The sequence below is a fragment of the Mus musculus genome, chromosome 10 (genome assembly GCF_000001635.26).
Source record: "Mus musculus strain C57BL/6J chromosome 10, GRCm38.p6 C57BL/6J".
NCBI lineage: Eukaryota > Metazoa > Chordata > Mammalia > Rodentia > Muridae > Mus > Mus musculus.
Window position 1 is genome coordinate 24,861,818 of NC_000076.6, and position 27,501 is coordinate 24,889,318.

General features: G+C 42.3%; 1 protein-coding gene across 2 annotated transcripts in view; it reads left to right on the top strand.

The window, feature by feature from the left end:
• Positions 1-8,168: 8,168 nt before the first annotated feature.
• The window catches only part of Med23 (mediator complex subunit 23), a 43,544-nt gene continuing 24,211 nt past the window's right edge, over positions 8,169-27,501 (top strand). Inside the window, exons 1-12 of one of the 2 annotated variants that reach the window (NM_001166416.1) lie at positions 8,169-8,329; positions 8,637-8,668; positions 8,847-8,934; positions 11,656-11,780; positions 12,753-12,864; positions 13,779-13,877; positions 15,123-15,224; positions 16,572-16,641; positions 17,856-17,968; positions 20,737-20,832; positions 21,387-21,404; positions 26,583-26,783. In NM_001166416.1, the coding sequence (NP_001159888.1) occupies positions 8,282-8,329; positions 8,637-8,668; positions 8,847-8,934; positions 11,656-11,780; positions 12,753-12,864; positions 13,779-13,877; positions 15,123-15,224; positions 16,572-16,641; positions 17,856-17,968; positions 20,737-20,832; positions 21,387-21,404; positions 26,583-26,783 (1,104 nt within the window). In that variant the 5' untranslated portion in view covers positions 8,169-8,281. The remainder of the gene's footprint in view (positions 8,330-8,636; positions 8,669-8,846; positions 8,935-11,655; positions 11,781-12,752; positions 12,865-13,778; positions 13,878-15,122; positions 15,225-16,571; positions 16,642-17,855; positions 17,969-20,736; positions 20,833-21,386; positions 21,405-26,582; positions 26,784-27,501) is intronic. The other variant, NM_027347.3, reaches the window with a different exon arrangement.

A 27,501-nucleotide genomic window follows, 5' to 3' on the forward strand; every position in this document is an offset into this window, starting at 1 on the left:
TATTTCTGGGCTTTGGAGTGGGAAGTCATGGGAACTAGAAAACATTTCCATCAGGGTAAGAGCTAGTGGTGAGATTAGTAAATAGATTGAGATGATGCAAAGATCTGCAAAAGTCTCATATTTACCTTGGTCAAGTTTGCTGAATGACCCGAGCAAGCTATATGCTTATATGTATATTTGCACATACATATATAGACATATGCATATATAGTCATACACATGCATAATCACACCTACACTCACACACCCAAGCACACACAAATGCACATCCACAAACATACAACAGTAGGCCTGAATATACTGTACTTCAAAGTTCCTGGAAGGAACCTTTAACTACAAATGATGACTGACAGACTTCAGTGTTTTGGAAAGGTTAGAATGTTGTAAGTCCAGAGACAAATTACCTTGGGCTGTCTTTAGCCCTCATACGATCCATGTATTCCCCTCCTTGGAGTGTGACCTCATTATCTCTGGCTATTTGTAATGTTCGGACAGAACTGTAGTTTCCATCAACTTCAAAGCTCATAATGTCATCAGATAGCACTGGAAGCCTGTCACAGAGATGTCCCCACTCTACTGTACTCAACCTATCTGTTAGACCCACGAATGTATTTTATAGTGTCTTTTTTAAAAAAGATGTATTTATTTTATTTATATGAGTACATTTTAGCTGTCTTCAGACACACCAGAAGAGGGCATTGGATCCCATTACAGATGGTTGTGAGCCACCATGTGGTTGCTGGGAATTGAACTCAGGACCTCTGGAAGTGCTAGCAGCCAGAGCTCTTAACCGCTGAGCCATCTCTCCATCCCTACACTAATGTATTTTAAAAAGTGTCTCTTTTTGTTCTTTTACTGTACACTCTTCACCAAACTGTTAACTCCTTAGCACATGAAATTTGGGGAAACCTAAATCTGCATTCCTGGTCTTGGATCACTAACATATGGTTCCAAAATATACCATACAATCGTCTATCCCCTTCAAGATGAGAGCTGTGTTTCCTTTGCTGAAAATGCACACACACACACACACACACACACACACACACACACACACACACACAGAGAGAGAGAGAGAGAGAGAGAGAGAGAGAGAGAGAGAGAGAGAGAGAGAGAGAGAACCAAGCATGTATTCACTAACAACCGAATCGGTCAGACTAGCTTCCCATCAATGTGTTATCAGTGCACACAGAAAGCTCCTTAACTCCTTGAGCCCTCAGAAGCGAACTTAACATTTGAAAAACAGCTAATTCTCATTAGAATAAATTCACTTTAAAATTTCACTTAAAAATTCAGTCTCGAATCAGACACAGCGTGAGCAATCTCTAATTGAGAACTGTTGCTTCGTTGGTCAGCCTCCTGTTCCTGTAATAAAATACCTGAGGAAAGCCACCTGTAAGAGGGATGTGTTTATTATGATGCATCGTTCCAGAGATTTCAGTTCCTGGTCATTGGCTCTGCTGGGTTGGAGCTAATGATGAGGCAGAGAATGCCATCATAGAGAATGTCATCCTGAGCACCCTGGCTTCCTTCTACAAGGCCCCACCTCCAACTGTGTCAGATTCTAGGGACCAATTGAGCAGTGGGCCTTCAGTGGGCACATGCAAACCATAGCACTATATTTTGCATTTTTTAATGCAAAAGGTCAACTAGAAAGTTACCTACCAAGTACTAATTAGCATCATAAAGTCAGAGCCTGCAGCTCCAGGCTTTTCAGTTAGTTGTTTACTAAGAAAGGACAGTCTTAAGCCAGATACAGTTTACCATAAGAAAAGTTAAAGAATCCCAGGGAAGCAAGTTTTTTCTTTAGCCCTAGATTCCAGGCAGAACTATTGAGCATAGATAATTTTTCCCCCTCAGGCCAGCTTTCTCTCTTTTTTTTTTTTTTTTTTTTTTTGTTAATAAAAGGGAGGAAATGTAGTCTCCCCTCCCCCAGCCTGAAACCTGCTTGCTCAGGGGTGGAGCTTCCTGCTCATTCGTTCTGCCACACCCACTGCTAGAACCTGAGGAGCCACACACGTGCACCTTTCTACTGGACCAGAGATTATTCGGCGGGAATCCCGTCCCCCTTCCTTTATAACTAGTGTCGCAACAATAAAATTTGAGCTTTGATCAGAATGAATTTGTCTTAGCTCCGTTTCTTCTTTCGCCCCGTCTAGATTCCTCTCTTACAGCTCGAGTGGCCTTCTCAGTCGAACCGTTCATGTTGCGAGCTGCTGGCGGCCGCAACAATTAGGCAGCAAGTGTTTTTACATGCTAAACCAATTTGCCTGCCTACACCACTGTATATGAAGGACCTAAACATTTGTGGGCTTGGCTATTTCCATACTGGGTGTGTGTGTGTGGCTACACTTGCCAAGCAAGAAATCCTAACATCCTATCAGTAACAGACTATGCATCGCTTTTCACAAAGACATTTTGGATGCTCACACATTGTTGGAGTCCACACAGATTCATTCTGTATATTTTAGTTACTTTCTCACTGCTGTGATAAAATTCCTTAACAAGAACCCGTGTACCAGAAGGACAGACGCAAGTCCTGTAAGCTGTCCTCTGATTCACATACATGTACCATGGCATGCCTCTGTACACATACATATAAATAAATGTAACAAATATTTTAATACCTACACAAAAGAAACTTCAGTGGTAAATGGCTTTTTTGGCTCGCAGAGACTGGCCATAATGGTTGGGAGATATGGCCGTAACAGCAAGAAGCTGGCCACCCACATTGTATCAACACTTGGGAAGTAGAGAACGACCATGAAGTGGGGCAGGCTGAGCTGTAGTGTCAAGGGCCATCACTAGTGACCCACTTTCTCCAGGTGGGGGCGCTGCTCAAATACAAAGGTCTATGGGGGAACATTCCATTTTCAAACCACAATAGCAACGTTCTGTTTTAACTGTTTCCAAACTTTTCTGACGTAGCTTTGGCCCTGAGTTGCCACAAGCTGTCAATCCATTCTTAGATTTTTCACCCCAAATTACTTTAGTATGTATATGTTCTAAAGCTAAAGGTATTTTTCTATATTGCCACAATTATCAAAATCAGGGCCTGGCATCACCCTCCATGTCCCGTCTAATGCTCAGTTGTTATTAGGTTTTGCCAACTTTCCATTAGCGTGTGTGGAGGTCTGTTGAGAGCCATGTTTTGTGTTCAGCTGTTGTAGAATAGTTCTTCCATTCTTGAAGCCTTTCTCAGCCACTCCTTAGCCCTCTTAACTCTGATGCTTGGACTAGTACACACCGGTTGCTTCGTAGAATGCTCATCAACCTTAGCTTGATACTTCTCCGTGAAGTACTTGGTTGCTTTGGAGAATGTCCATAAATAGTGAGCTTTGTATTTCTTCATGAAGTAGATTAAGATTGTGCAGTGTTGGCAGAAAAGAAGAGAAATATACCGTGCTCTCATGACATCCTATCATGCTGGTGTATGATTCATATTTTCTCATTGCTGATAATGTCTGATCACCTGGTTAAGGTGATGTCAGCTAGACTTCTCTGCTGAGAACTCTCCTCCTCCCCCTCCCGTCTCTCTCCCTGTCCCTCTCCCTCTCTCTCCTTCCTTCCTATCTTTTCTTTCCTCTCCTCTCTTCCTTTATCCTTCTTTATCCTGCTCTCTTTCTCTCTCTCTCATTCGCTTGCAGCTTGAGGCTGCGCACACTCTGCATTCTCTTGTGCTCTCTGCTTTCTCCTGTGTGCTTGTCTTCTCTTGAACTCTCATGCTCACACACACCTCTGTGTGTTCCCCTTTCACTCTCATACACACCTCACATACACATACCACATGCACTCTTCTTTCACTCTCACACACACTCTCCGTATATGCCTCATATTCTCTCTTCACTCACTCTTCACATTCTTTCTTCACTCACTCTTCACATGCTCTTCTCATGCGCTCTCACTTTTTTCTTGCCCCAGTCTTTTATTGATACTCCAATAGCAGGTAAAAAAAAAAGACATTGTATAATCATTGCCAAATCAAATTCAAAAGAATAACCACATCCCAAAAAGAATTAAGTATTACAATTGTTCCTCAAAGTTTCAAGCTTCCATTCTCAGCCTATAGCCAAAATAATAATAATTGCAAACCTATCATTATTTAAACTTTAACTTATTATACTTCAGAGCTCAGAACTCTGAGGCCAGCTACATGTATTTTCCTGTGGAGCTCTAATGATAAATGACATGGGCAACGCTGCCGGGCAGTGGCCAAAAAGAGTCAAGTTAACCCTTAACTCAATAGTTCTGCTAACTTTCTGCTTCTGCACATTGCACACAATGACTCTCCTAAGAGTCTCAGTGTTTTGATGTAGTTTTACTAATATAAGATTTTACATATTCTATACCTGTTTATCCAGGAACCATTCTCAAATGTTATGCAAAACTTATTTCATAACTTTAATAATTTTCCCTTTCTTGGGGTCCCAATGTTGGCTCTATTTCATTTTCTAATAATTTCTTCAAACTTTCTTTGCAAGTCAAGCATTAATCTGGAACTACCATTGTGCAGTTGTTACATTGTTTCCAAGATGAGAACACCCAGCATGCACCTGGGCCATTAGGACTGTGCTCTGCTGTGCTGTGCTGTGCTGTGTTGTGCTGTGCCCCATGCCTCAATTTTTAATTGTTTAAGAATCATTACATCAAGGAACATCTAGTTTCACAGAATTCACCAGAGCAGAAGGAGAAAGAAGTAAGAAAGTCAGATATAATAGCATAATTATGCACACCAAGGACAACTGAAAAGCAGTCACACACAAATGAAATCTATACAGCCATTGTTTAGGGCTAAGGTTAGGAGAAATGGGAATAACTATTTTTTACAAAGAGCTGCCTCGGACTACTGAGATGTCTCCATCCCAGACTACTGCTGGCAGTCCCTGTCATTGCATGCTGTCCCTAGTATTTTATATTAAGAAATATTGTTTAGCTGAGCAGTGGAGGTACACGCCTTTAATCCCAGAACTTGGGAGGCAGATGCAGGATTTCCAAGTTCGCGGCCAGCCTGGTCTACAGAGTGAGTTCCAGGACAGCCCGGGCTATACAGAGAAACCCTGTCTTAAAGAAAAAAAAGAAAGAAAGAAAGAAAGAAAGAAAGAAAGAAAGAAAGAAAGAAAGAAAGAAAATACTGTTTAATTTTCTGCTACCAGAAGTGACTACAGCAAAGCTTCTAGGAGACTGAGTCCCTGCTGAGTTATCACCTAGTTACTGGCTACATGAGAAAGATGCCCAGAAGAAATTCAGGAGGCTGTGACAGAGTGATTGTGCACAAATATCCGTGGTGCCAGGGATGAAGACTTATCAACTTGAATATTGCCCTGAATCCTTCAGTAAATCTCCACTGAGAAAAAACTGGATCCTTGGGTTTAACCCAGAAAATATTTTCCAGAAAAAACAAAGTATGAAGTAGAGTTGGGGTTTCTTTTAAACAGGGCCAAGGAGATGGCTCAGGGGTTCAGGCAAATGCTGGTGACCTGAACTCAATCCCTGGAACCCACAGTTGCCCCCTGACCTCACAGTTGACCCCTGACCTTGACACTCACACCGTGGCACTTGCACATACATATGTAAACAAATGTAAAAATTTATCTGTGAATTTATTGAGAATTTTATAGATGTATACAATGAAGTATGATCCGATTTATCCCCGTTTGCTGCTCCAATTCTCCTCGTATTGCCTCAGCATGCCCTCCTCCCAGCTTCATGCCTTATTTTGTTTACAACCCACTAGGTCTAGCTAGGGCTGCTTATACACACACAGATATAGTGCAACCAACTATAGTAGTGGTTCTCAACCTTCCCAAAACTGCAACCCTTCAATGCAGTTCTCTTTGTGGTGACCCCAACTATAGAATTATTTTGTTACTACTTTATAACTGTAATTTTGATACTGTTATAGACTATAAATATCTGATATATAGGATATCTGATTTGTTACCCCTGTTGGGGTCTCAACCTACAGGTTGAGAACCCCTGCACTAGAGCATAGACAACTCCATATCTTCAAAAATGAAAGAGTTTTCCGTCCCCCCAAACCACTACTTATATCTACCCAGTAAGGAGTAGGACCTGAAGATCATTTAGCCTATCTATGCCAGGATTTGCCTATTCAGTAAAGGGTGGGACCCGAACATCATTTAACCTGTTTATTCAAGAATATAGCTACTCAGTATGGGGTGGGACCTCAGGGCTAGTTAGCAAGTATACACCAGGATATTGGTATCTTCTCTGACTAAAGGCTGACATTACTACAAGTCTATAAGTGTAAGCCTACATATTTAGAAGGCAGTTTGACAAAATGAGCTCAAGACAAGCCTAGGAGCACATAAGACCTTATCACAGACCAGAAGACATGGGAAGAGGAAAAAAAAGGAGGAGAATATGGAGGAACAATAGCAACCTCAGCCACAAAAAGGAAAGACAACAAGAAAGCTGAAGATGTCCATCTACCAGCCAGGGAGACTGTCTGTCCTCCAGATTTGTATCAACATCAACATAAATCTCTATTATTTAAACTACACAGTCTTTCATATCATGTCCACAGCAAACAGAACACTGAATGTTAAGTCTTTCAGGCTACTCTTCAACTAGAAAATTAAACAGTTCATCTCAGTAGCTATGGTACAGTAAACAATGCTATATACAGTGATTGGATATCATTTACATTTGTTGGGAAGCTAAGTTTCTGCCAGACTATGACTGGAAAATCACCAGCTTCTTGCCCATAAGCTCTCAGGAAGCAGTGCCTGCTTCACTGTTAGAGCAGAGCAGCTTCAGTTGCCTGAAACCCACATGAGAGATGGGAGTGGGAATGTGTCTTTACTGGTAAACTGTTTGTCTAGCAAGCAGGAAGCCCTGAGTTCAATCCTAACCCAAACCCTAGCACACCTAACCCTAACCCCAGGTCCAATCTGAAACCTAACCCAACACTTCTTCCTGGCAGATAGTCTCAGGGGCGTCCCATCTCTCGCCATGAGAAATAGAAGGATCAAATATTCAAGGTCACTCTGCTACATAGTAAGTTCATGGTCAACTTGGGATACAAAATACCCTGTCTCAAAACTATAAAATAAAATGAAGACGCCATGGAAACTCAAGATGGTCCTTACACGATTCCCCAGAAGCCCCTCTAATTCTCCAACATTGTGTTAAATTTAAATATTTTATTGGGAGGGTACTACACTGGTATGCCTTTTTGTAAGTCATCTATGCTTGAGGTAGGAGTTCCTAGTAATGAGGGTACCCGAGTCACGTGCTTCTATAAGAAACTATAATAAGCTCATTGTTTTACCAAGCTGGATTTGAATGAGATTTTTTTTTTTTTGAGGCAGGGTTACTCTGTGTAGCCTTGGCTGTCCTGGAACTCACTTTGTAGACCAGGCTGGCCTTGAACTCAGAAATCCACCTGCCTCTGCCTCCCAAGTGCTGGGATTAAAGGCGTGCACCATCACCGCCCGGCAAGATCCTTTCTTTAATCTGTCAATGTCCTCTATTTAGGGTTTATAAACATTTATTTACATCTCCCCAAAGAGGGAAAAGTCCTGTGAGAACTTATCTCCAGTCATGAAAACCAATTAAAAAAATATGGACTTAAATACCAAAGCTAGAACAAAGTTTCTGGAAGAAAACATTGACGAATAGCCTTTGGATAGACAAAAATTTCTTCATACTAAGACAATAAAAAAAAAAGTTTTCAGAAATTTACCAGGATGATGGGAAAATTGTTTTAAAATGATGTACTTAGTACCGCCACTTATTTGCGAATTAACAATAAAGGGTTTATTCTTTTTTTTTTTTTCAACATTCAATAAACGATGACGACACGCCCATCACTGTGCTAGCAACTGAGGGTACCATAGTGAAGACATGGGTCCTATTGGGCAAGAATAACGTGGTATCAACTGCTTCACGAGGTCAGCTCTTGACAGTCACCCACTTGGTTCTGGCCACAGCCCTTGTGATTCGGATCTGCAAATGAAACTCCAAACAGGTCGCAGTTCCGGCTCCAGCCAGGAGAGGGTGGCCTTGCCCGGGATCAAGCAGCGCTGTCAGCTTACGGGGTCACCTCTACGAGCGGAACCAACAGGCTGAGATACAGATTTCAGAGGGGCTGGTAACGGGTAAGCACCGGGCGGGCTCATTCGCCTGGCACCGAAGGAAGTAACAGAGCAAGAGAGAGCGGCGGCTTCCTGCTGGTGGCTCCGCCCCTCCGCTCCATTCTTTCCCGACCCTGGCTCTCACCCGTCTGTCGCCGGGTTCCCCGGGAGCCCGGGGCTCGATGGTACCGATGGAGACGCAACTGCAGAGCATTTTCGAGGAGGTGGTGGTGAGTGCCACTGTCCGTAAGCCAGAGCCATGGCTCCGGGAAGTGCAGGCTGCGTGCGGCTCCAGGCTGCGGGCCTGGGCCAGCTCCTTTCCCGCCCCTATGTTGACATAGGCGTCTGAACCGGGGTGGCGGTCCCCCCATCCCCGGACTGCTGCCAGATCTAAGAAAGTGCTGTTAGTTCCCGCCGCGGTCCCCATAAAAGTGTCGTGCTCTATCTGTATTGCCCGGGAATATTTCTCTCGGGGACATCTCCCACCCCGCCCCCTTTTAGTAGTCAGATCGTTTACTAGTTTTTGTTTGTTTGCAGAAAACAGAAATTATAGAAGAGGCCTTCCCAGGGTGAGTATGTGGCAGGCAGATCTTTGTGTGTGTGTGTGTGTTTTTTTAATTGTTGTTTGTAGATTTATCTTTGTTAGATTCCACTTAAGTTGGTTTTGAGGAGTTAAAAAAAATCTACCTTGCAGGATGTGTACCTGTTTAAAACTAGCAGCAGATAATGTGATTTTTGTTTTTTCAGAATGTTTATGGATACCCCCGAGGATGAAAAAACAAAACTAATTAGCTGCTTGGCGGCCTTCCGGCAGTTTTGGAGTGGACTTTCTCAGGTGAGACATTTCATGTTGAACATCCACTTAATGACGTTTGACGCCTTCCTTTTTACTTTTTACATCTTCTTTGATCTTTTTCTTAAGATCGTTTAGGAAAGGGAAAAATAAGACTGCTGTCATTTTATGTAAATGTACTTACTGGAGAACCTGTGTTAAAAGTTCAAGGTAATAAGATTGCAGTGGGAAATGTTTTAAAAATTTCCTTCTATGTTATATTATGTAAGGTAGTTTTTATCCTCTTTGTATAAATTGGCTTTGAATGGAAACAGATATGCTAAACTTTTCTCGTAAAAGAAAAATGTCACTATTCAAAAAATGGCCCAGTATTTATAAATATGTCCTCATAAAGACACTGTGATAGAGTCCCCACTAGAGTAGTATTTCTCATGATGCACTGTAGACAGAGAAGTGAGCCGCTGGGCTTTCTGTGCCTGTGAGCTAGTATAAAATTTGCCACCCAGTTATGGATCCTAAAGGCAATATGTTCATGTTTTAAACTTTCTATTTTCAACAGGTCATGCTTTGACGTGAACCTGAAATATATAAGGCAAGCGTGACCAAGCTCCACACGCTGGCCGTCTTCCTGATCTAGCTCAGCCACCTGCCCTTCCTGTCTGAAGCCAGCATCCTAGTTTGTGTTCCCAGAACTGTTTAGCTATAAGACTGTCTCTCTGTGTCCTGAGTTCTAGGATTATAAAGCCATCTTCGTTCTTTTCTCTTTAAACAGTGCTGGGGTGTGGGGGGTGAACACAGGGCCTCACACACTGGTCTCCGAACATGTGAACATGTGTCCACATGCTAGGCACACAGTCGTCTCTGAACTACATCCTCAGGCTCACAATTATTATTACTATTATTATTTTCTGCTTTTTGAGTTCGAGACCACGCTGGCCTCGAACTCAGAAATCCACCTGCCTCTGCCTCCCAAGTGCTGGGATTAAAGGCGTGCGCCACCACCGCCCGGCTCAGAATTATTTTTATAGAATCACCATATACCATAGGTATTGGTCAGCAGTTAGCTCTGTACTTCTCACCATTAATAATAAGTTCTAAAGGTATTTCAAGGAATTTTTTGAGTTACAGTTTCTTTCTTACTTCTTATAGCGGTGTAGCATATTGTTATGTGTCCTTACCACCTATATTTATTAACTACCTTCTTGCTTTCAAATTTTTCTTTCTTTTTTTCCAGATAGAGTTTTGTTATGTAGCCCAGGTTAGACTTGAACTTTTAGTCTGCCTTCCTCTGCTTCCTGGTGTCATAGGATAGACCACCATGCTTAGCTAGATGTTTCTCTTCACTTTTTACTTACTTTGGGTGTGAGTGTGTGTGTGTGTGTGTGTGTGTGTGTTCAAGACAGGGTTTCTCTATATAGCCCTGGCTGTCCTGGAACTTTGTTGAACAGGCTGGCCTCAAACTCAGAAATCCGCCTGCCTCTGCCTCTCAAGAGCTGGAATAAAAGGTGTGCGTCACCACCGCCGGCCCACTACTTTTTTTTTTTTTTTTCGAGACAGGCTTTCTCTGTATAGCCCTGGCTGTCCTGGAACTCACTTTATAGACCAGGCTGGCCTTAAAGTCAGAAATCTGCCTGTCTCTGCCTCCCAAGTGCTGGGATTAAAGGCGTGTGCCACCACTGCCCGGCCGGCCCACTACTTTTAAGTAGTGTTACAGTAAGTAGTACTATTGATCAGGCATAGGATTGAATATTGGGCATAATATTGGTATAAATCAAAAGCTTTTTTTTTTGTCTTAGTTATGGAGGGGAGGTGTATAACACACATGATATAATCTCAGTGTAACGCAGATTTGCCTGGGATTTGATCTGTAGTCCAGATTGGCCGTGAACTCATGACCCTCCTGTCTCTATGTCCTCAGTACTGAGATATACGCATTCATAATCACCCCAGCAATTTATAATTTTAAGGAAATTACCTAATTATTTCTTATAAGGGTTATCTAGTTTACATTATCAATACCAACAACCAATATAATTTCCTGAAGGCATATAATAAAATAGTAATACTTTCTTATCCTTGTGTATCAAGCACTGGGAAATTTTATCTTGGTAAAATTTACTTTTTATCTTTCAATATTTAGCACATTTTATGCATTTTTAATTTTAAAATATTTGTTGGTCTTTTTATTTTAACTTTGTGTGTGTGTATGTGTGTTTGTGTGTGTGTGTATGTGTGTGACAGTACTTGTGTACAGGTCAGAGGACAACTTACAAGAGAGAGTCTCTACTATACGGACCCTGGGAATCAAACTCAGCAAGTGCCATGCCTGCTGCACCCCTGTCAGGCACATGGAATTGCTAAAGTCATTTCCTAAGGATTTAGTGATTTATGCTGTGGCCTTTCAAGATGTTTATATAGTGAGAGAGAAAGATACAAATACAATTGGCAATTCTAAATCAGATGATGGGTGGTGATCATCTGGAGGAGCAAGGTGTGTAGATCCTCCCAGGATGCTCTGGAAGGCAGGCTTCAGTGTGAGCATGGCTTTGGTATCAAGAGTTAACGTAGGGAAACTAGAAGTTCGATTTTTCTTTGGATTATGGTGGGCTCTGATTTGGGTTCATGGGGATTGGAGTCATTTAAATATTCACAGTGAAATATTTCATTTACAGTATTGATAGATTTTCAGGTATAATATTAGCATTTGTGTTACTTAGAAATTATGACTTCAGGCCCAAAATAAAAGTGTCTTCTAATTTTTAGGAGTCTCATGAACAGTGTGTTCAGTGGATTGTTAAATTTATTCATGGCCAACACAGCCCCAAAAGAATTTCTTTCCTCTATGACTGCTTAGCAATGGCAGTTGAGACTGGTCTCCTTCCACCCAGGTATGTTTGGGTGGGGATGAACGGTGGAAAGACCTTTGGTTATAAAGTTGCGGACTTGCTTTGAGGTTGTTATACAGAGACAAGAGATGGGAAGGGGCATGGAGCTCATATGTCAGTTGACTCATGAGGCAGGGCTTTTGTTTTAAATTTGTTTTGTTTTTATGTATATGCACTGTTAGTGATTGCCATGTATGTAGTGTTCCTGAGGAGGCCAGGAGAGGGCGCTAGACTCCCTGAACTGGGGCTGACAGTACAACAGCATTGTGAGCTGTGAAGTGTGGGTCGTCTCCAGCCTAGTGCTTGTTTTGTTTTCATAGTGTTTCATAATTATAGTTAGTGTGGCGAAGACTGAAATCCTTGCAAAGCTTCCCACACTCAGTCTACTGGGAACCTGTATTGGGGCTTTCATCCAGGTGTCTACTGGTGACTACACTGGTGACTACGGTGTCATCCTGGGACCTGGCTTGCTCCCAGGCTGGTAGAATTCAAAAGTTTGTAATAAGAAGTATAGTCAAGTAGCTTCGAGTCTTTGCCATAGCCTTAAGCCTGCTCAGATAACACAGCCCATCCCTCTACCTCTCTGAGGCATGTGTATCAGTGCCATGCTTCACAGAAGTATATGGGACTGCACTGCAGTCATCTTGACAAGAGTACAGTCTGCCACCACCTAGTAGATGATAAACATTACCAACAGCTTATGAGAGTGCTTTTTTTTTCCCTAGTAAATATCATTTAGTTCTACTCAATGTTTGAGCTTTCTTCTAAGTAAGAATTAGGAAGTATTTCATATACCTGGAATACTTTAACAGTATAGATTTAGAAAGCATGTTTGGCATGGCACTTTAACAGTATAGATTTAGAAAGCATGTTTGGCATGGCACTTATAATACTCAGCATCTACAGGTCATAGCCGTAGAGAATCTTTAGGATTCTCTCTTGTAACTGAATGTTCTTCCCCTCTCTCCCCCCCAGGATGGTTTGTGAATCTTTGATAAACTCTGACTCTCTTGAATGGGAAAGAACACAGCTTTGGGCCTTAACATTTAAGCTGGTTCGGAAAATCATTGGAGGAGTGGATTACAAGGTATTATTTCTTAATTATAAAAAGTGATTGCTTTCTGACATGAATCTTTTTAAAAATAGGGTGTGAATCTTACTTCACAGAAAGAAAGCAGAGAGTATTCATAACTTGACTTTTTGCATATGTGCTGAAGGGATTTAAAACTATTCAACTGGCTTACTGTTTTTTCCCTCCCAACATTTTAAAAGACACACAGGACTAATATATTTTTATGATGAAATGGGAAGTCACAGGCAGAATCCATGTTTGATGCCAGAGTTCTTTGTCTTGTGAGATGAAGAACACAGAGTGGGGTTTGTTTTCTACGTTGGTCTCTTTGGAATTGTGTCCTTCCTTACTGGATGTCTTCAGGGTTCTGCAGCTGACCGAGCACAGCAGCAGTGCTGTGTCTCCTTGTACTTCAAGGTCCGGTCAGGAGTGTCACAGCAACAGCTGAGAGCAGTTTTCTTCATGTACTTTTGTTACTGTCAAGGAATTGCCAGTGTGTGGCCTTATGCTTTATGTCTGCATGTTCTTCAATCTGAAATGATCCAGTAGTGACCCCAGATCAGTCACAGCAGACTTCTCAGGTCCCCAGAGTGCTACTCAACACACATCTCTGCACAGAGCAAAGCTGTGCTTTCTTACAAAGAAAGAGTAGAAACCCTTGTAAGAGTTGGAACCCTTCATCTATTTTTGCCAGAATATAGGAAGTTCCATTTTACTTTTAAGTGATTTTCATTGTTCATGCAGAATTTTGTCCTATTATAGAGCATTATTATTCTCAGGTTAGTATTAGTAATGAATTGGAAAAGTCTAAAAGTGTGACCTAGAAGCAGTGTATACTTCTGACACCTGGCTGTTGTGTCTCACATAGAGACTTCACACTTACCTTTTGGCTTGACTCAACATCTTCTTGTCTTCTTTATACTCATCAGGGTGTTCGAGACCTTCTCAAAGCGATTTTGGAGAAAATCTTGACAATCCCAAATACAGTGAGCTCTGCTGTTGTCCAGCAGCTTCTGGCAGCAAGAGAGGTAATCAGAATGTAAACATGCCACCCACGTCTGGGTTTGTTTATGTGTGTGCTTTTAAAGCATACAGTGGCTGGAGCTGGGGAGATGGCTCAGTGGGGAAGAACACTTGCTGTGAACCAGGAGAAATAAGAGTTCAGTAAAGAAGCCAGGCATGCACCCTGCTGCCCAATGCCATAGCCCTGTGTTGTGGCACAGAGACAGGCTGGTCAGTGAGCCTGGCAGAAACCATTAGGATGACACTTGATATTTACCCCTCTCCTCTGCATGCACACACTGTGCATATAACTCACACAGCACACACTAGTAACTTGCAATAGTTGTAGAATATTTAGTTCCTTCTACTGAAATAAAATCAGTTCTGTTTTTTAATCAAGTCATCTGCTGCTGAGCTATATCTCAGCCCAAGTCATTTTTGTTTTCAGAGATTTTTGCTTCATTGCTCCTGGATTGCAAAAGGAAATTTTAAAAATTTAATTTCTGCTCAATAGTTATGAAAGGAGTATAAAGTATTTTAAATCATTATAAGATAGTGGCCATGTTTATCTTTTAAACTATTAATAATACTGTAATAGTTATTCTTTTTTCTGTTACCATCTTAAATCTATGACTATTTAAAGCATTTTAAGGTATTACTACCCAAAATGCATTCTGTTGTTAATACCCTTCATTCTCTAAGAGAATTTCTCTGCTAATATTATATTTTAAAATAATAATTCTGCTTTGTAAAAGAATGTGCACACATGTACATATGTGTGCATATACCTTGTGGAATGGTTAAGTCAGGCAGTTTCCCATAGTTTACCTCAGTCTTCTGTCTTGTTTTTTGAGGTAGGGTATCATGTAACCCAGCTGGCTCTGAACGAATTTGCAGCTTAGGTGAAGATCGGCCTGAGCTCCAGATTCTCCTGTCTCCATCTCCCAAGCATTGCGATCTCAGACACAAGTTCCTTACATACATTTAAGATCTTGGTAGCCGTTTTCAAGTTCATAATGTATTCTGATTAACTGCAGTCGTGATGTATAACAGACCTTGAATTTATTCCTCCTGATTTCCAGAAGTGAGTCTTTTTTAATCAGCATGTTGAGGGCTCCCTCCCACACAGATACAAGCACACTTTGCCAACTAAGCTATTGTCCCAGCCCCATTTAGTCATTTGTAAATATACTTTTTTGTTGTTGCCGTCGTTGTATTTATAGGTTGTTTGTGTGAGCCTAGTCAAGAATAATGCTTTTTGCTTGTTTTAGGTTATAGCTTATATCTTAGAACGAAATGCCTGCCTATTGCCGGCCTACTTTGCAGTCACAGAGATCAGAAAACTATATCCTGAGGGAAAACTTCCACACTGGGTAAAATTTTCATTTTCTAAAATTTTAAATTCCTATCAAGATGTTATATAATTGTATTGCTTGTATGTACACATACTGTGTGTGTGTCTGTCTGTCTGTCTGTCTGTCTTTGTGTCTGTCTGCCTATCTTAGTTAGGTTTATATTGATATGAAATAAACACCATGACCAAAGCAGCTAAGGAGGAAAGGGTTTATTTGGCTTAAACTTCCATATCATTTTGTGCTATCAAAGGAAATCAAGATAGGAACTCAAGCAGGGAAGGAACCTGGAGGCAGGCGCTTCGGCAGAGGCCAAGGAGGCCGTGGAGGGTGCTGCTCACTGACCTGCTTTCGTGGTTTGCTTGGCCTGCTATTTTACAGAACCCAGGACCACCAGTCCAGGAAGGGCCTCACCCACAGTGGGTTATGTGATCACTGAGAAAATGACTTGCAGCCTCACCTATAATCTAATCCTATGGAGGCAGTTTCTCACCGGGGGCTCCCTCCTCTCAGATGACTCTAGCCTGTGTCATCCTTACATAAAACAAGCAAACACGAACCGTATGTCTGCACATGCCGCAGTGTGAGTGTGGAGTTGGGACGCTTTGAAAGTTGGTTTTCTCCTGTGTCGGAGGGACTCAGCATTATGTTAGCAGGTTTTCTCCTGTGTCGGAGGGACTCAGCATTATGTTAGCAGGTTTTCTCCTGTGTCGGAGGGAATCAGCATTATGTTAGCAGGTTTGCACAGCGAATGATTTCACCTGCTGAGCCTTTTCATCTCACAGCCCCTTTGAGAAGGTAATTACGTATTAGAGTGAACAGAGAACTCGAGACTGGGAGGGTTCCAAAGGAAGACTCAGGTCATGTGCACATTTTCACATGGTCAGGTATCCTTAGGCTCTACATAGTTTACTTAATGTTTATTTGGGGTAGGGGCAGTCTGTGTACCCCGTGTATGTGGTTAGAGGTCAGTTTTCTTGTCTCCCTGTGCTCCGGATCACTGATATTTCAGGCTTGGTGCCAAGCACCTTTCCCTCTTGAACCACGGCGCTGACCCAGGAAATGCATTCTCTTTTTAGCGTAACATATTCGTTTTGTATCTCTATTAACCCATTGAGACAGTTCTTATGTGCTTAAAAACTACAGTTTCATTGACTGGGTAAGGATGCAGTGGTGTGACTTGGCTCAACTTAGGGACACATGGAGACAAGTGTTTGGAAGAAAAAGAAAGAGCACTCGTCTCTAAGTAACTGCCTGTGCCAGGCTTTGTACTGATTCTGTGTAGTATCTGAACTTCCATAGATGATGCACGGAGATGCAGGATAACCTTGTTTGTGTATTGATTTATTTATTTTCTTTTTCTTTTAGTTACTAGGAAACTTGGTATCAGACTTTGTGGATACCTTCAGGCCCACAGCAAGGATTAACTCCATTTGTGGTAAGATCCATTTAAAGGACACTTAGTGTATTACATAGTACCTGTATCGTTAGTGGGCATAGCTGAAGGGCGGCCTCTTAGGGTGACTCGCCACTTTGACACTCTAGGAGTCTAATAATGACGTTTACTTTTAGGTGCTTTGATTAAGGCAAAGACAGCACTCATAGACTTGGGCATCTCTCACATACGACCATTCCAACAGTTGGGTTTCATCTGACTAGAAACACGTTTTATTTTATTTTGTATATCTTAGTTAGCCGGGCACCCTATCGTTATATTTTGGTTTTGGCTTTTTTAGACAAGGTCCTTAAAATCAAGGCTAGCCTGAGATTATGTAAGCAAGGGTGAACTCGAACATTTGATTCTCCTCTGTCCAACTCAGTGCAGGGGTTGCAAACATGAGCTGCCACACTCAGTGTATGTGGTTGTGGGGAGAGAACCCAGGACTGCGTGCCTGCTGAAGAATCTACCACCTGACCCTATTCCTGGCCCCTGAAAATGCTTCCTAAACTCAGGACCACTGGAAATGTCAGCTAGGTTCTTCTGTAGCCATAGTAATGAGAATTCGAGACTCTCCAGTCTATTGTAACCCAGGCACTGTAACCTAGGCACTGTAACCAGGCACTGTAGCCCATGAACTGTAGCCCAGGCACTGTAGCCCAGGCACTGTAGCCCAGGCACTGTAGCCCAGGCACTGTAACCCAGGCACTGTAGCCCAGGCACTGTAGCCCAGGCACTGTAGCCCAGGCACTGTAGCCCAGGCACTGTAGCCCAGGCACTGTAGCCCAGGCACTGTAGCCCAGGCACTGTAGCCCAGGCACTGTAGCCCAGGCACTGTAGCCCAGGCACTGTAACCCAGGCACTGTAGCCCAGGCACTGTAACCCAGGCACTGTAGCCCAGGCACTGTAGCCCAGGCACTGTAACCCAGGCACTGTAGCCCAGGCACTGTAGCCCAGGCACTGTAGCCCAGGCACTGTAGCCCAGGCACTGTAGCCCAGGCACTGTAGCCCAGGCACTGTAGCCCAGGCACTGTAGCCCAGGCACTGTAACCCAGGCACTGTAGCCCAGGCACTGTAGCCCACGCACTGTAGCCTAGGCATTGTAATCCAGGCACTGTAGCCCAGGCACTGTAACCAGGCACTGTAGCCCAGGATGAAGGACCTGCCATGGCCTTGAGCACATTTACATGGAAATATTTTTGTAATGCATGCAGGCCGATGCAGTCTTCTGCCAGTTGTGAACAACTCGGGAGCCATCTGTAACTCATGGAAACTGGACCCTGCAACTCTGCGATTTCCTTTGAAAGGCCTTTTGCCATATGATAAGGTATGTTTTAAATCCAGTGTAGGATTGGCCATCTAAGAATATCTATCCTGTTTTTTCAAGTATTCGATGCCAGATTGCCTCTCTCTCTCTTCTTTTTTTTTAAAGATTTATTTATTTTATTTTATGAGTACACTGTAGCTGTCTTTAGACACACCAGAAGAAGGCATTGGATCCCATTACAGATGGTTGTGAGTCACCATGTGGTTTCTGGGAATTGAACTCAGGATCTCTGGAAGAGCAGCCAGTGCACTTAACCACTGAGCCATCTCTCCAGCCCCCATCAGATTGCCTATTAATAGTCTAGAGAAGTAAATGGTGTGTGCTTCTGTTGTGTCTTTGGTTTCTGTGTCTTTGCTAGGGTCTTGCTGTGTAGCCTTGGCTGGCCTAGACGCCATAGTCAGCCTTGAGCTGGTATGGTCCCTTTGCCTTTGCTGTTAAGTGTTGGCACGGCAGCTGTGCCACCAGCCCTGGGCTTAGGCCAGTCCACTACCCCAGTGTACTCTGTAGAGTTGCTTCAGTCGTACACCTCTGGTTAACTCTCTTTACGTAGAGTTCTTGTCTAAGGCTCTACATTTAAAAACCTAATGACTCCGGATTTGAACTCAGGACACACACACACACACACACATTACTATTCTGTTGGCCTTTTACCGTTGTCATGTTTGGAAAGAGTAATTACCTTGAAGAGAACATTTGGAACCATATCCATTCGCTTTGGTTAGATTTCTAAGCAGAAAATTCTCCTTCTAGTGATGTTTATAGCAAATGTGGTCAAGGCAAAGAGGGTGCGTTTCTGTAATCACTGAAATTGGGGCATTTTCCTGCTGAGGAGCCGCAGTCCCTAACTACATTCCTGAGCAGCTTGCAGACTGTGCTGGCTCCAGTCTAGTTGTCGTTAGGACTGTACCTACAAAGCTAGTTGCTGTGGTTCATATCCCTAGAACTCAGAGCGATGAGGCAAGAGGTCACTGTGAGGCCCAGGCCATCCTAGGTCTCAAAGTAAGTTTTAGACCAGAGCAATCCTGTCTCAGAAAAGCACATCAACACTTGCTATACAGCTTCTATGTGAAGCAGACTCTGCTTATTCGGTCTGTAAATGATCCATGTATGTTTATATGCCACATGAATGCAGTGCCCGTAGGGGTCACACAGAGGTGTCAGATCCTCCACAGTGAGAGTTTTAAGTGGTTGCGAGCTGCCCAGTTGGTACTAGAATTGAATCCTGGCCCTCTGGAAGATCAGCCATTCCTCCAGCTTCACAAGGAATCCTTTAAAATGATTACTTGAAGGGCATGTGTGTATCTCCCTGTTACTAAGCACAAGTGGAGGACAGAGCATTAAGCACATAGAGAGCTGGGTGAGCTGAGGGATGGGGGTCTATTGAAAAGGAAAAATCATTTATGAAAGCAATAATTGTTCTTTAGTTTTACTTCACAGTTCCACTAGTACAGGTTTTAAAAGCATATCTGTAAAATCAGTTTAAAGCCAGGTGTGGTGGCACACGCCTTTAATCCCAGCTGATGCAGAGGCAGGCAGACCTCTGAGTTTGAGGCCAGCCTGGTCTACAAAGTGAGTCCAGGGTAGCCAGGGCTACACAAAGACACCTTATCTTAAAAAACTACACATAGACACACACAAAAAAATCAGTTTAAATTGCTCTCCCCTGACCCCATTTCTTCTAGAATTCCATCTAAGAGATCTATAAAAAATTGCAATCAAGTGACCATTATACAGATAGATGGTTTCTGAAGTAAACTTTGCAGTGACTATCCAAGTGACGGCTCTGGCAGCACATACAGAAGTAAGGATGGGGCATGTGTTAGGAGACTGATGGCGGCTCAGACACTGCAGCTAATAAGCAGATTCAGAGTAAGCCTCAACAGAATCTCTCTACACTTGTATCATGTCCCAGCTCTGTTAGAGTGAGCTGACACAGGCATAGCACTGCTCTCCCAAACTGGGTTTAAATATGACATTGGCCACTTTGGCACAGGACCCAGCAGCTTATACTGAGGGAGTCCAAGATACTTATACCACACCTGTAACCTCAGAAAAGGGTTCTAAGTTTGGATGTACCTTTATAGTGGTAGTTCTGTAAACTAGATTTAATTTAAGAAATTCTGTGGGCCTTGGGATATATATGGCTCAGTAGTTAAGTAAACTGACTGTTCTTCCAGAGTCCTGAGTTCAATTCCCAGCCACCACATGGTGGCCCATAACTATCTGTAATGGGATTTGATGCCCTCTTCTGGTGTGCAGGTGTATATGCAGATACAGAGCACTCATACATAAAGATAAATAAGAATATTTATAAAAAAAATTGTGTGTTTAGTTACGTAGAAACTTCTGGAAAATTGTCATTTTGCACAGAAAGGAAATAAAGATGCTTCATTATGTCTAATAAATATGGCCAAGGACAAAAACTTACCTAAACTGACAACTACAGACTTGACATTGTAAGGACAGTCTCTGAAGGGGAAACTAAATGTTTTGTCTTCAGGAAGAGGGGAAATGGAAAGGTCCGACTCAAGTGTTGTCTTCACTTGTAACCCTTAAGAGGCCTTGCCAAAGGCTTCCACCTTGATTTGGAAATGAGAGAGCCAAGGTAGAAACCTAGCCTGCAAGCAATAAATGTCATTTTCCCACTAGATTTGGCCTACTATGGGAAGGTAAAAAGTGCACGAGGAGAGTCTCCTCTTAATTCCAAACAGTTTGAATTCACCTTTGTTAATCTTGAAGCAATAATTTCTTTTTTATTTCCTTTGAAGGATCTGTTTGAACCGCAGACTGCTTTGTTGAGATATGTACTGGAGCAACCTTATTCCAGGGATATGGTCTGCAATATGCTAGGTTTAAATAAGCAGGTACTGTACCACGCTGGGAGCCGTGAATCTAGACCCGCACTCTGCTGTTTCCTTTGCTGTAGCTCACCGGGCAAGACAGTTAAGGACGCTCTGACGACCTTTGCAGTACACAGGTTACTCAGCAGTGTATTCTATATGGTTTATATATATATATATATAGTACATTAAGAATGTGTACATTTAAAGGGAGGTATTTTTAAAATTGGTTTGTTTTGCATTGCTTTTTTCCTATAAGGCCAGTTTCAAGTTCCCTTTTGCCAGAGAAACCTACACATGACTTAACCATATTTTTTGACCTTTTGTTGTTGTTGTTTGGTGTATTTTTATAACCCTGATATCCTCAGAGTGGCCGCCTTGCTGACTTTTCCTTTTTTTTTTTTCTTTTTTTTTCCCCTCTCTTTCCTTTTGGCGTGTCGGTGGTTGACGTGTGGGCGGGTTTGTGCTGACTGGGGTTCCTTGAGGCTGGCCTCATAGTCACCGTTTTGTCTCTTCTTTTTTTCTTCCTTTATTTTTGTTCTGTCCTGTCTTGTCCTGCCCATCCTCCAATGCTCTAGACCTTGAACATTGCTCAGGTATGTTCACAACCTTACTGTTGTATTGTGACTAACGATACGCTGGCCGCTTTGTAGCCGCTGATTCATTTAGACAGTACGTGTATGGTCGGGGCTTGAAATTGGCGGGACCATGCTGAGACCAAGGCCACTGAAAACCTTCTTGGGATGTGAGAGTTCTTTTTGGTGGATGGTTTTTGGTTTTTTGTGGTTTTTTGAAATATATATATATATATTTGAAATATATATATATGTATATATATATATTGGTTTCTTGTTTTTTTAAAGAAAGAGACAACACTTGGCACTCAGTAAGCCTGTCAGTTTTTGATCGTTTTTACCCCCCAACTCCATTTTACTGTTTTCATTTTAGGGCTAAAGTTAGCCTGATGGAATTTTCAGAGTTGGAAAGATTGGTGGTAGCCTCATGTCTTTCCAGGCTATTAACAAAAACAAATAACAACAACAAAAATACTTGTGTTGATTTGCCTTAAAAACCAAAACAATTTAAAAAAGGAATGAAAAATAGAACATTTTCATAGAGATACGCTGCCTTCAAAAGTCGGAGTGGTAAGCTCTAAAGAGGGAAGGCTTTTTGGAAACATGGGGATTGACTAAGAAATGTCACACTCTTAGGTGACCCCACACCTCTTTGTCAGTCTTTGCCAGATGTGCCCTTCTCTTAGAGCGGGCTTTTCAGGAGTGGCCTGCCTGTGGCAGGAGACAACCACTGTGCTACATCCAGTAAGCTGAACTCTGCTGCAGCCCAGGCCATTCTGGGCTTCGCACCTGTGAGAGTTTAAGCACAATAGTGGTCCTAGTTAATTTTTGTTAACCGTTTTTGAGCCCAGCATATTAAAATTGAGCAGCTTTTTGGTTTTAAGAAGAGGCTCTTTCTAGGCTCTGTAAAGTGGCGTTGCTGTTTGCAATACCATAGTGAAGGTTGTGCCAGTGCTTCCATTGATAAAGCCCTATTTTTACGGACATACGGCTTGGCCATAAACCTTGCTCAGTGTTGAAACTGCATGCCAAACTCACCACAGTAGCAATACCTTTTTTTATTTTCAGTTTTTTTTTCCTTCTAAAAAATTACCAAGTTTCCTTGTTTAGAAGAGCCTTTGTAAAGCGAAACTGAAATTCCCTGACCACCAAAGTCCCTGACAGTTACCTTCTGTAACCTGTCACATTAACTCTGACCCGCTTTCACTTGAGTTAGAGGTAAGTATTAGCTAACTTTGCAAGAATGCTTCACTCTTTGTCTGAAGATTAAGTTTGAGTAAGCATTACACCATACTTGACTCATTCCTCTTATAATTTGGTGGCTATCGGTCATTGAAGCTGCAAGTACATCCCCCAGATAGCCTTAGCTACCTATGACTCCCTCCTCCCCCAGATAGCCTTAGCCACCTATGGCCCACTCCTCCCCCAGATAGCCTTAGTCACCTATGGCTTCCTTCCTCATTGGAGGAAGGAGGCAGCTGTCCTCAAAATAGAAACTGACAAAATAATTTGAGAAGAGTTTTTATGATCTGATCATTTTAATAACAAGTTTCAACCTATAAAAAGTTTATGACTAAGACATAAATCCATAAAAAATAAAGTTTATAATGGAAATGCTGACAGAACATTATTAGTATTGGTCCCACCATAGTGTCAACATTGTCGAAACTTCACGATTCATCAGTAACTGTTGTCTTAGGCAGCTCTGTAGTGAGGGGTCTACAGATGCAAGGTAATATGCCGAAGTGCCTTGGTGGATTATTTTACATGTGGAAAGGAGGGTATGGAAGGAAAACCAGCAGTATAAATCCATATGACTAAAATGAATCCAGCCATCTTATTGCATCTCTTATCATCACAGAACTGTATACCCTATGCTGTACTTTCTTGTCCTTTCTCTAACAGTGCAATAATTAAAGCTTAGAGACTTTATGACCTGTCCACATTACATTTTCCAGTAGGAATTGGGCTATGGTTAATCCTAAAATTGGTCACAGGTCATAACAGCCCAGTTCTACAGCCACAGCAGTATAGCGTGTTGAGCTTGAACAGCAGTGGAAAAAGAGGAACGTTGTGTTCTGGGTTGACATAGAATTTCTAGTGTTTTTTTCTTAGGAATAAACGCGTTCTAAGTCATGTATACTTCCCCAGCTTGTCTGTGCTGGGCATAGGAGCGAGTACTAACTGGCTCTGGTTAGCAGCCTCCTTGGTTAAAGTAGGGATTAATAAAATTGAGAGATTTAGTCCTCCCAACTTGTTCTGAAGACAGTATTAAAATTCATTTAAGTTACTATTTAGAATTAACACTTTGTAAGTAAAATTTATGAAATGTTTAATGCAAAAGTGAGCTGTTATTTCAAAAGTTTCCCATACCACTTAGTAGTGGGTTTGAGTGGGCACAGAGGAGCTCTGTCATGTGCAGTTGGCCAGGGGTGGGAAGGAAGCAGGGCACAGTGGAGTTGAGGGTAAAATAGGGTTTAGTACACATTAAACTATTATGTAGAAAAATGATTTTTAAATACTGAATTGGATATTCTCATTATTAAAACAGGTTTAAGCTAAATATACATGTAGATATAATTTAAATGTTCGGTATTTATGTTAATCTATTCATAAGTAAAATTATTGAAGTACCTCTCATGTTTATGCTTCCTGCTTTGTAAGATAATCTGAAGTATGATGGAAACCCTTCGTTTTAGCATACTTATTTTATAGTGGTTGAAAACTAAAGCAGACTGGGTGTGGTGTCATACCCCTGGAATCCGAGGCTGAGGTGGGAAGACAGCCTCAAGTGTGAGTTCAGCCTGGGCTTCATAGTGAGTACCAGGTTCTCCAGAGCTACAGAGCAAAACCTCGGCTTAAAAAAGAGATTAAAGCAGAAAATGAAAGCAAATTTACTTTTTGCTTTTTGAGATGGGTCTTGCTGAGGCGCCCTAGGTTGAGAACACTGCACGACAGGCTGCCCGTACAGCATACATACAGCCCCCACCCCCTAGTGGCGGCTGTGTGCTAGACCAGCAGACTTTACTGTGAAGTACAAGTGTAGCTCATTGTATGTCCCAGGCCTTCCCTCGCTGATGCTGCCCCATGGTCAGACAGAGCAGTGTGAGTCACCCCGTCTTTATGTTTGCTTCTAGGGAATGTCCCTGGCTTTATCCAAAATAGTTAGCCCAGTACGTATTTGCTTACGTTAGACACCAGGGCCTTACTACCAGAGATTACTTACTGGAGTATTTGACCTCAGCTGAAAAGCTAGGGTGTCCTTAGGAGATGTGGCATATGTCAAAACCATCAACTTTAACTGTACATTTCCCAGTTGCTTTTATCTTGTCAAAGTTTTTCATATTTCTGGCATTCTTCCTTAAACCATTGAGTGACCATGGAAACATGCCTGAAAACATGGAGGAGGTAAAAATCTAGCCCTTAGAAACCAAAAAACAAATAGCTAATATAAGAAAGGGAAACTCCAGAGTGACCAGGTGCTCTTTCTCCTAATAGATTGATGGGCGGCCACCATGGATGGAGGGACAGTTGACAAATCAGCTAGTCTACAGTAGAAGCAAATTCACTAGTTTTAAAAAAAAAAATTCCTACTGGAAATCCTGGCTTTCCTTCTTTTCACAGATTTTTCTTACTCTTGCATCCTTTGAGTGATCTCGCTGTAAACGTGTGTTGTCTGACACCTTTCTGAGGTTGTTGGTGGTTGGCAGAACTAGTAAATTTCAAGCCCTGTACACAGTAGCTGCATGCTGACTTGAGAGCTAGTCTGTAGTGTTGTCTGTTGCACCTTGCTCTGCTTCGTCCGGATAATTATGTTTGGAGGAGAAGTGCTGGAGTCTAAACTGGTGGCGTTAATACTGCTATTTGTAAACTTGTAACGTGATTCAACCGTGATCAATGGCCTTGTAGTTTTGGGGAAACATAATATGAAACAACCATCGATGCTTAATTGTGGGGTAGATGTCTGTTTTCTTTGCATGCATCAGGAAAGTGCAGCTACAATGGAGCTTTACAACGTGGGGCTGGCGAAGCATGCAGAGGGGAGGGAGGCAGGGGGGCATTTTGTTTCCTTCCAAATTTGTCCCCATTTTGCATTTTTCTATAAATTCAAGAAATCATATCCCTTTTTCATGGCAAAAGACATCAATAATTAAATCTAAATAAAGTGTAGGGGAAAATCATCTATATTTTAGTAATTGTGTTCATTAGAAAGGCTTGCAACTGCCTGCTACTGAGTAATATAGCATTTATTATTTTTTTTTAAAAGTAAAGATGCTTTTAAAATATGGCTTAACTCTTTTGGTAAAGCATATTATACATCATTTTCACAAGCACAGATCTTTTTGCCTCTAGAAAGGGAAGTTGCATTTTCATTGTTAGTGTTTAAACCGACTCTTCTTGTTTTAGATTTTAAAATGATCTAATTTAAAGTTAAAGCTGCATTATGTTTGGCCTGCAGAGGAGGGAAGAGCAGATGGTGCTCTGGGATCAGTTTCTTTTTGGTTATGGAAAAGGCTTCCATCTCAATACAACATTATTGTCACACATGAAGAGCAGAGTCACCTCCCTCGGCAAGGGAACTGTAAACTTGGAGTCTTCACTTTAAAACACACAGGTTTACATTATTGCCTCATTTTCTTTGTCTAAATCTTTAATCTGTGGAAATTCAGGCCTTTCAATTTTTGAGTTTGCAAAAGTAACAGCATCTCCCTATAACGTCCGGACCCTCTAACCTGCTGTCCTGAGAAAGGAATCTACAGTGCTTTGATGGCCTTTTGTCAAATTGAAATAATTCTGTATCACAATTAAAAATTATGCCGGGCAGTGGTGGCGCACGCCTTTAATCCCAGCACTTGGGAGGCAGGGGCCGGCAGATTTCTGAGTTCGAGGCCAGCCTGGTCTACAGAGTGAGTTCTAGGACAGCCAAGGGAACACAGAGAAACTCTGTCTCAAAAAACCAAAAAAAAAAAAAAACAAAAACCAAATGGAAGTGGAAGACAAGTAAAAAAATGTTTCCATGGACCCCTCCTCTGTGCTAACAGGACAGGATGCAGCTTTAATAGACTAGATCTAACCATAACGTCAGTCAACTCCATCCCATGCTTCTTGGCCTCTTGTTATGATTAATGCCTGTTAGCTGGTGACTTGTGTGACTAATCAGGAGGCTTTTGGAATACTGTATGTAATCTCTGCCTACAGCACAAGCAGCGCTGCCCTGTGCTGGAGGACCAGTTGGTGGACCTGGTGGTGTACGCCATGGAGAGGTCAGAGACCGAGGAGAAGTTTGACGATGGGGGAACCAGCCAGCTCCTGTGGCAGCACCTTTCCAGCCAGCTCATTTTCTTTGTGCTTTTCCAGTTTGCCAGTTTCCCACATATGGTCCTCTCTCTCCACCAGAAGGTATGACCAAAGGGCGCCTCCTCAGAGCCAATCCTGCTGCTCCTTAGTGTGGCTTAGTTGGCTTTGAGCACTCCCGGCTCCTGGCTTCCGAGGGGGCAGAAGGCAGATCCCTAATGTTGCTTTTGTTTAGTTTTGTTTGTTTGTTTGTTTGTTTGTTTGTTTTAAGGCAGGGTCTCACATGTTGTCTGACTTGTCTAGAATTCACTGTTTAGACCAGGCTAGCCTCAAGCTTATAGAGACCCAACTGCCTCTAGCTCCCAAGGACTAGGATTAAAGGTGTGTGCCTCTGTACATGGTTTCTGTAGAGCCTTTATGGTTTTTTAACATTTTACTTTCTGACTATAAACTCTAGTTTGTCACTCATTCTACATATACCCACAATGCCAGGACACATGATACAAAATGAAAAGACACTGTAGTACCACTAAGGAGTCTTCCACTAGAGGGGAATGTACACGCACACACACACTCACTCTCTCTGGCTCTCTCTCTCTCCCCCCCTCATCCATTGCTGTGATAAAACACCATGCACCATGAGCAAAAGCAGTCTGGGAAGGAAAGGGTCGATCTCATCTTACAGTTACAGTTTACAGTCTACCATGAAGGGAACTCAAGGCAGGAAACCAGAACCAGAGATGGATGCAGAGGTCATGGAGGAATGCAGCTAGCAGGATGGCTTTCTCAGCCTGCTTTCTTACCCAGCCCAGGACCATTTGCC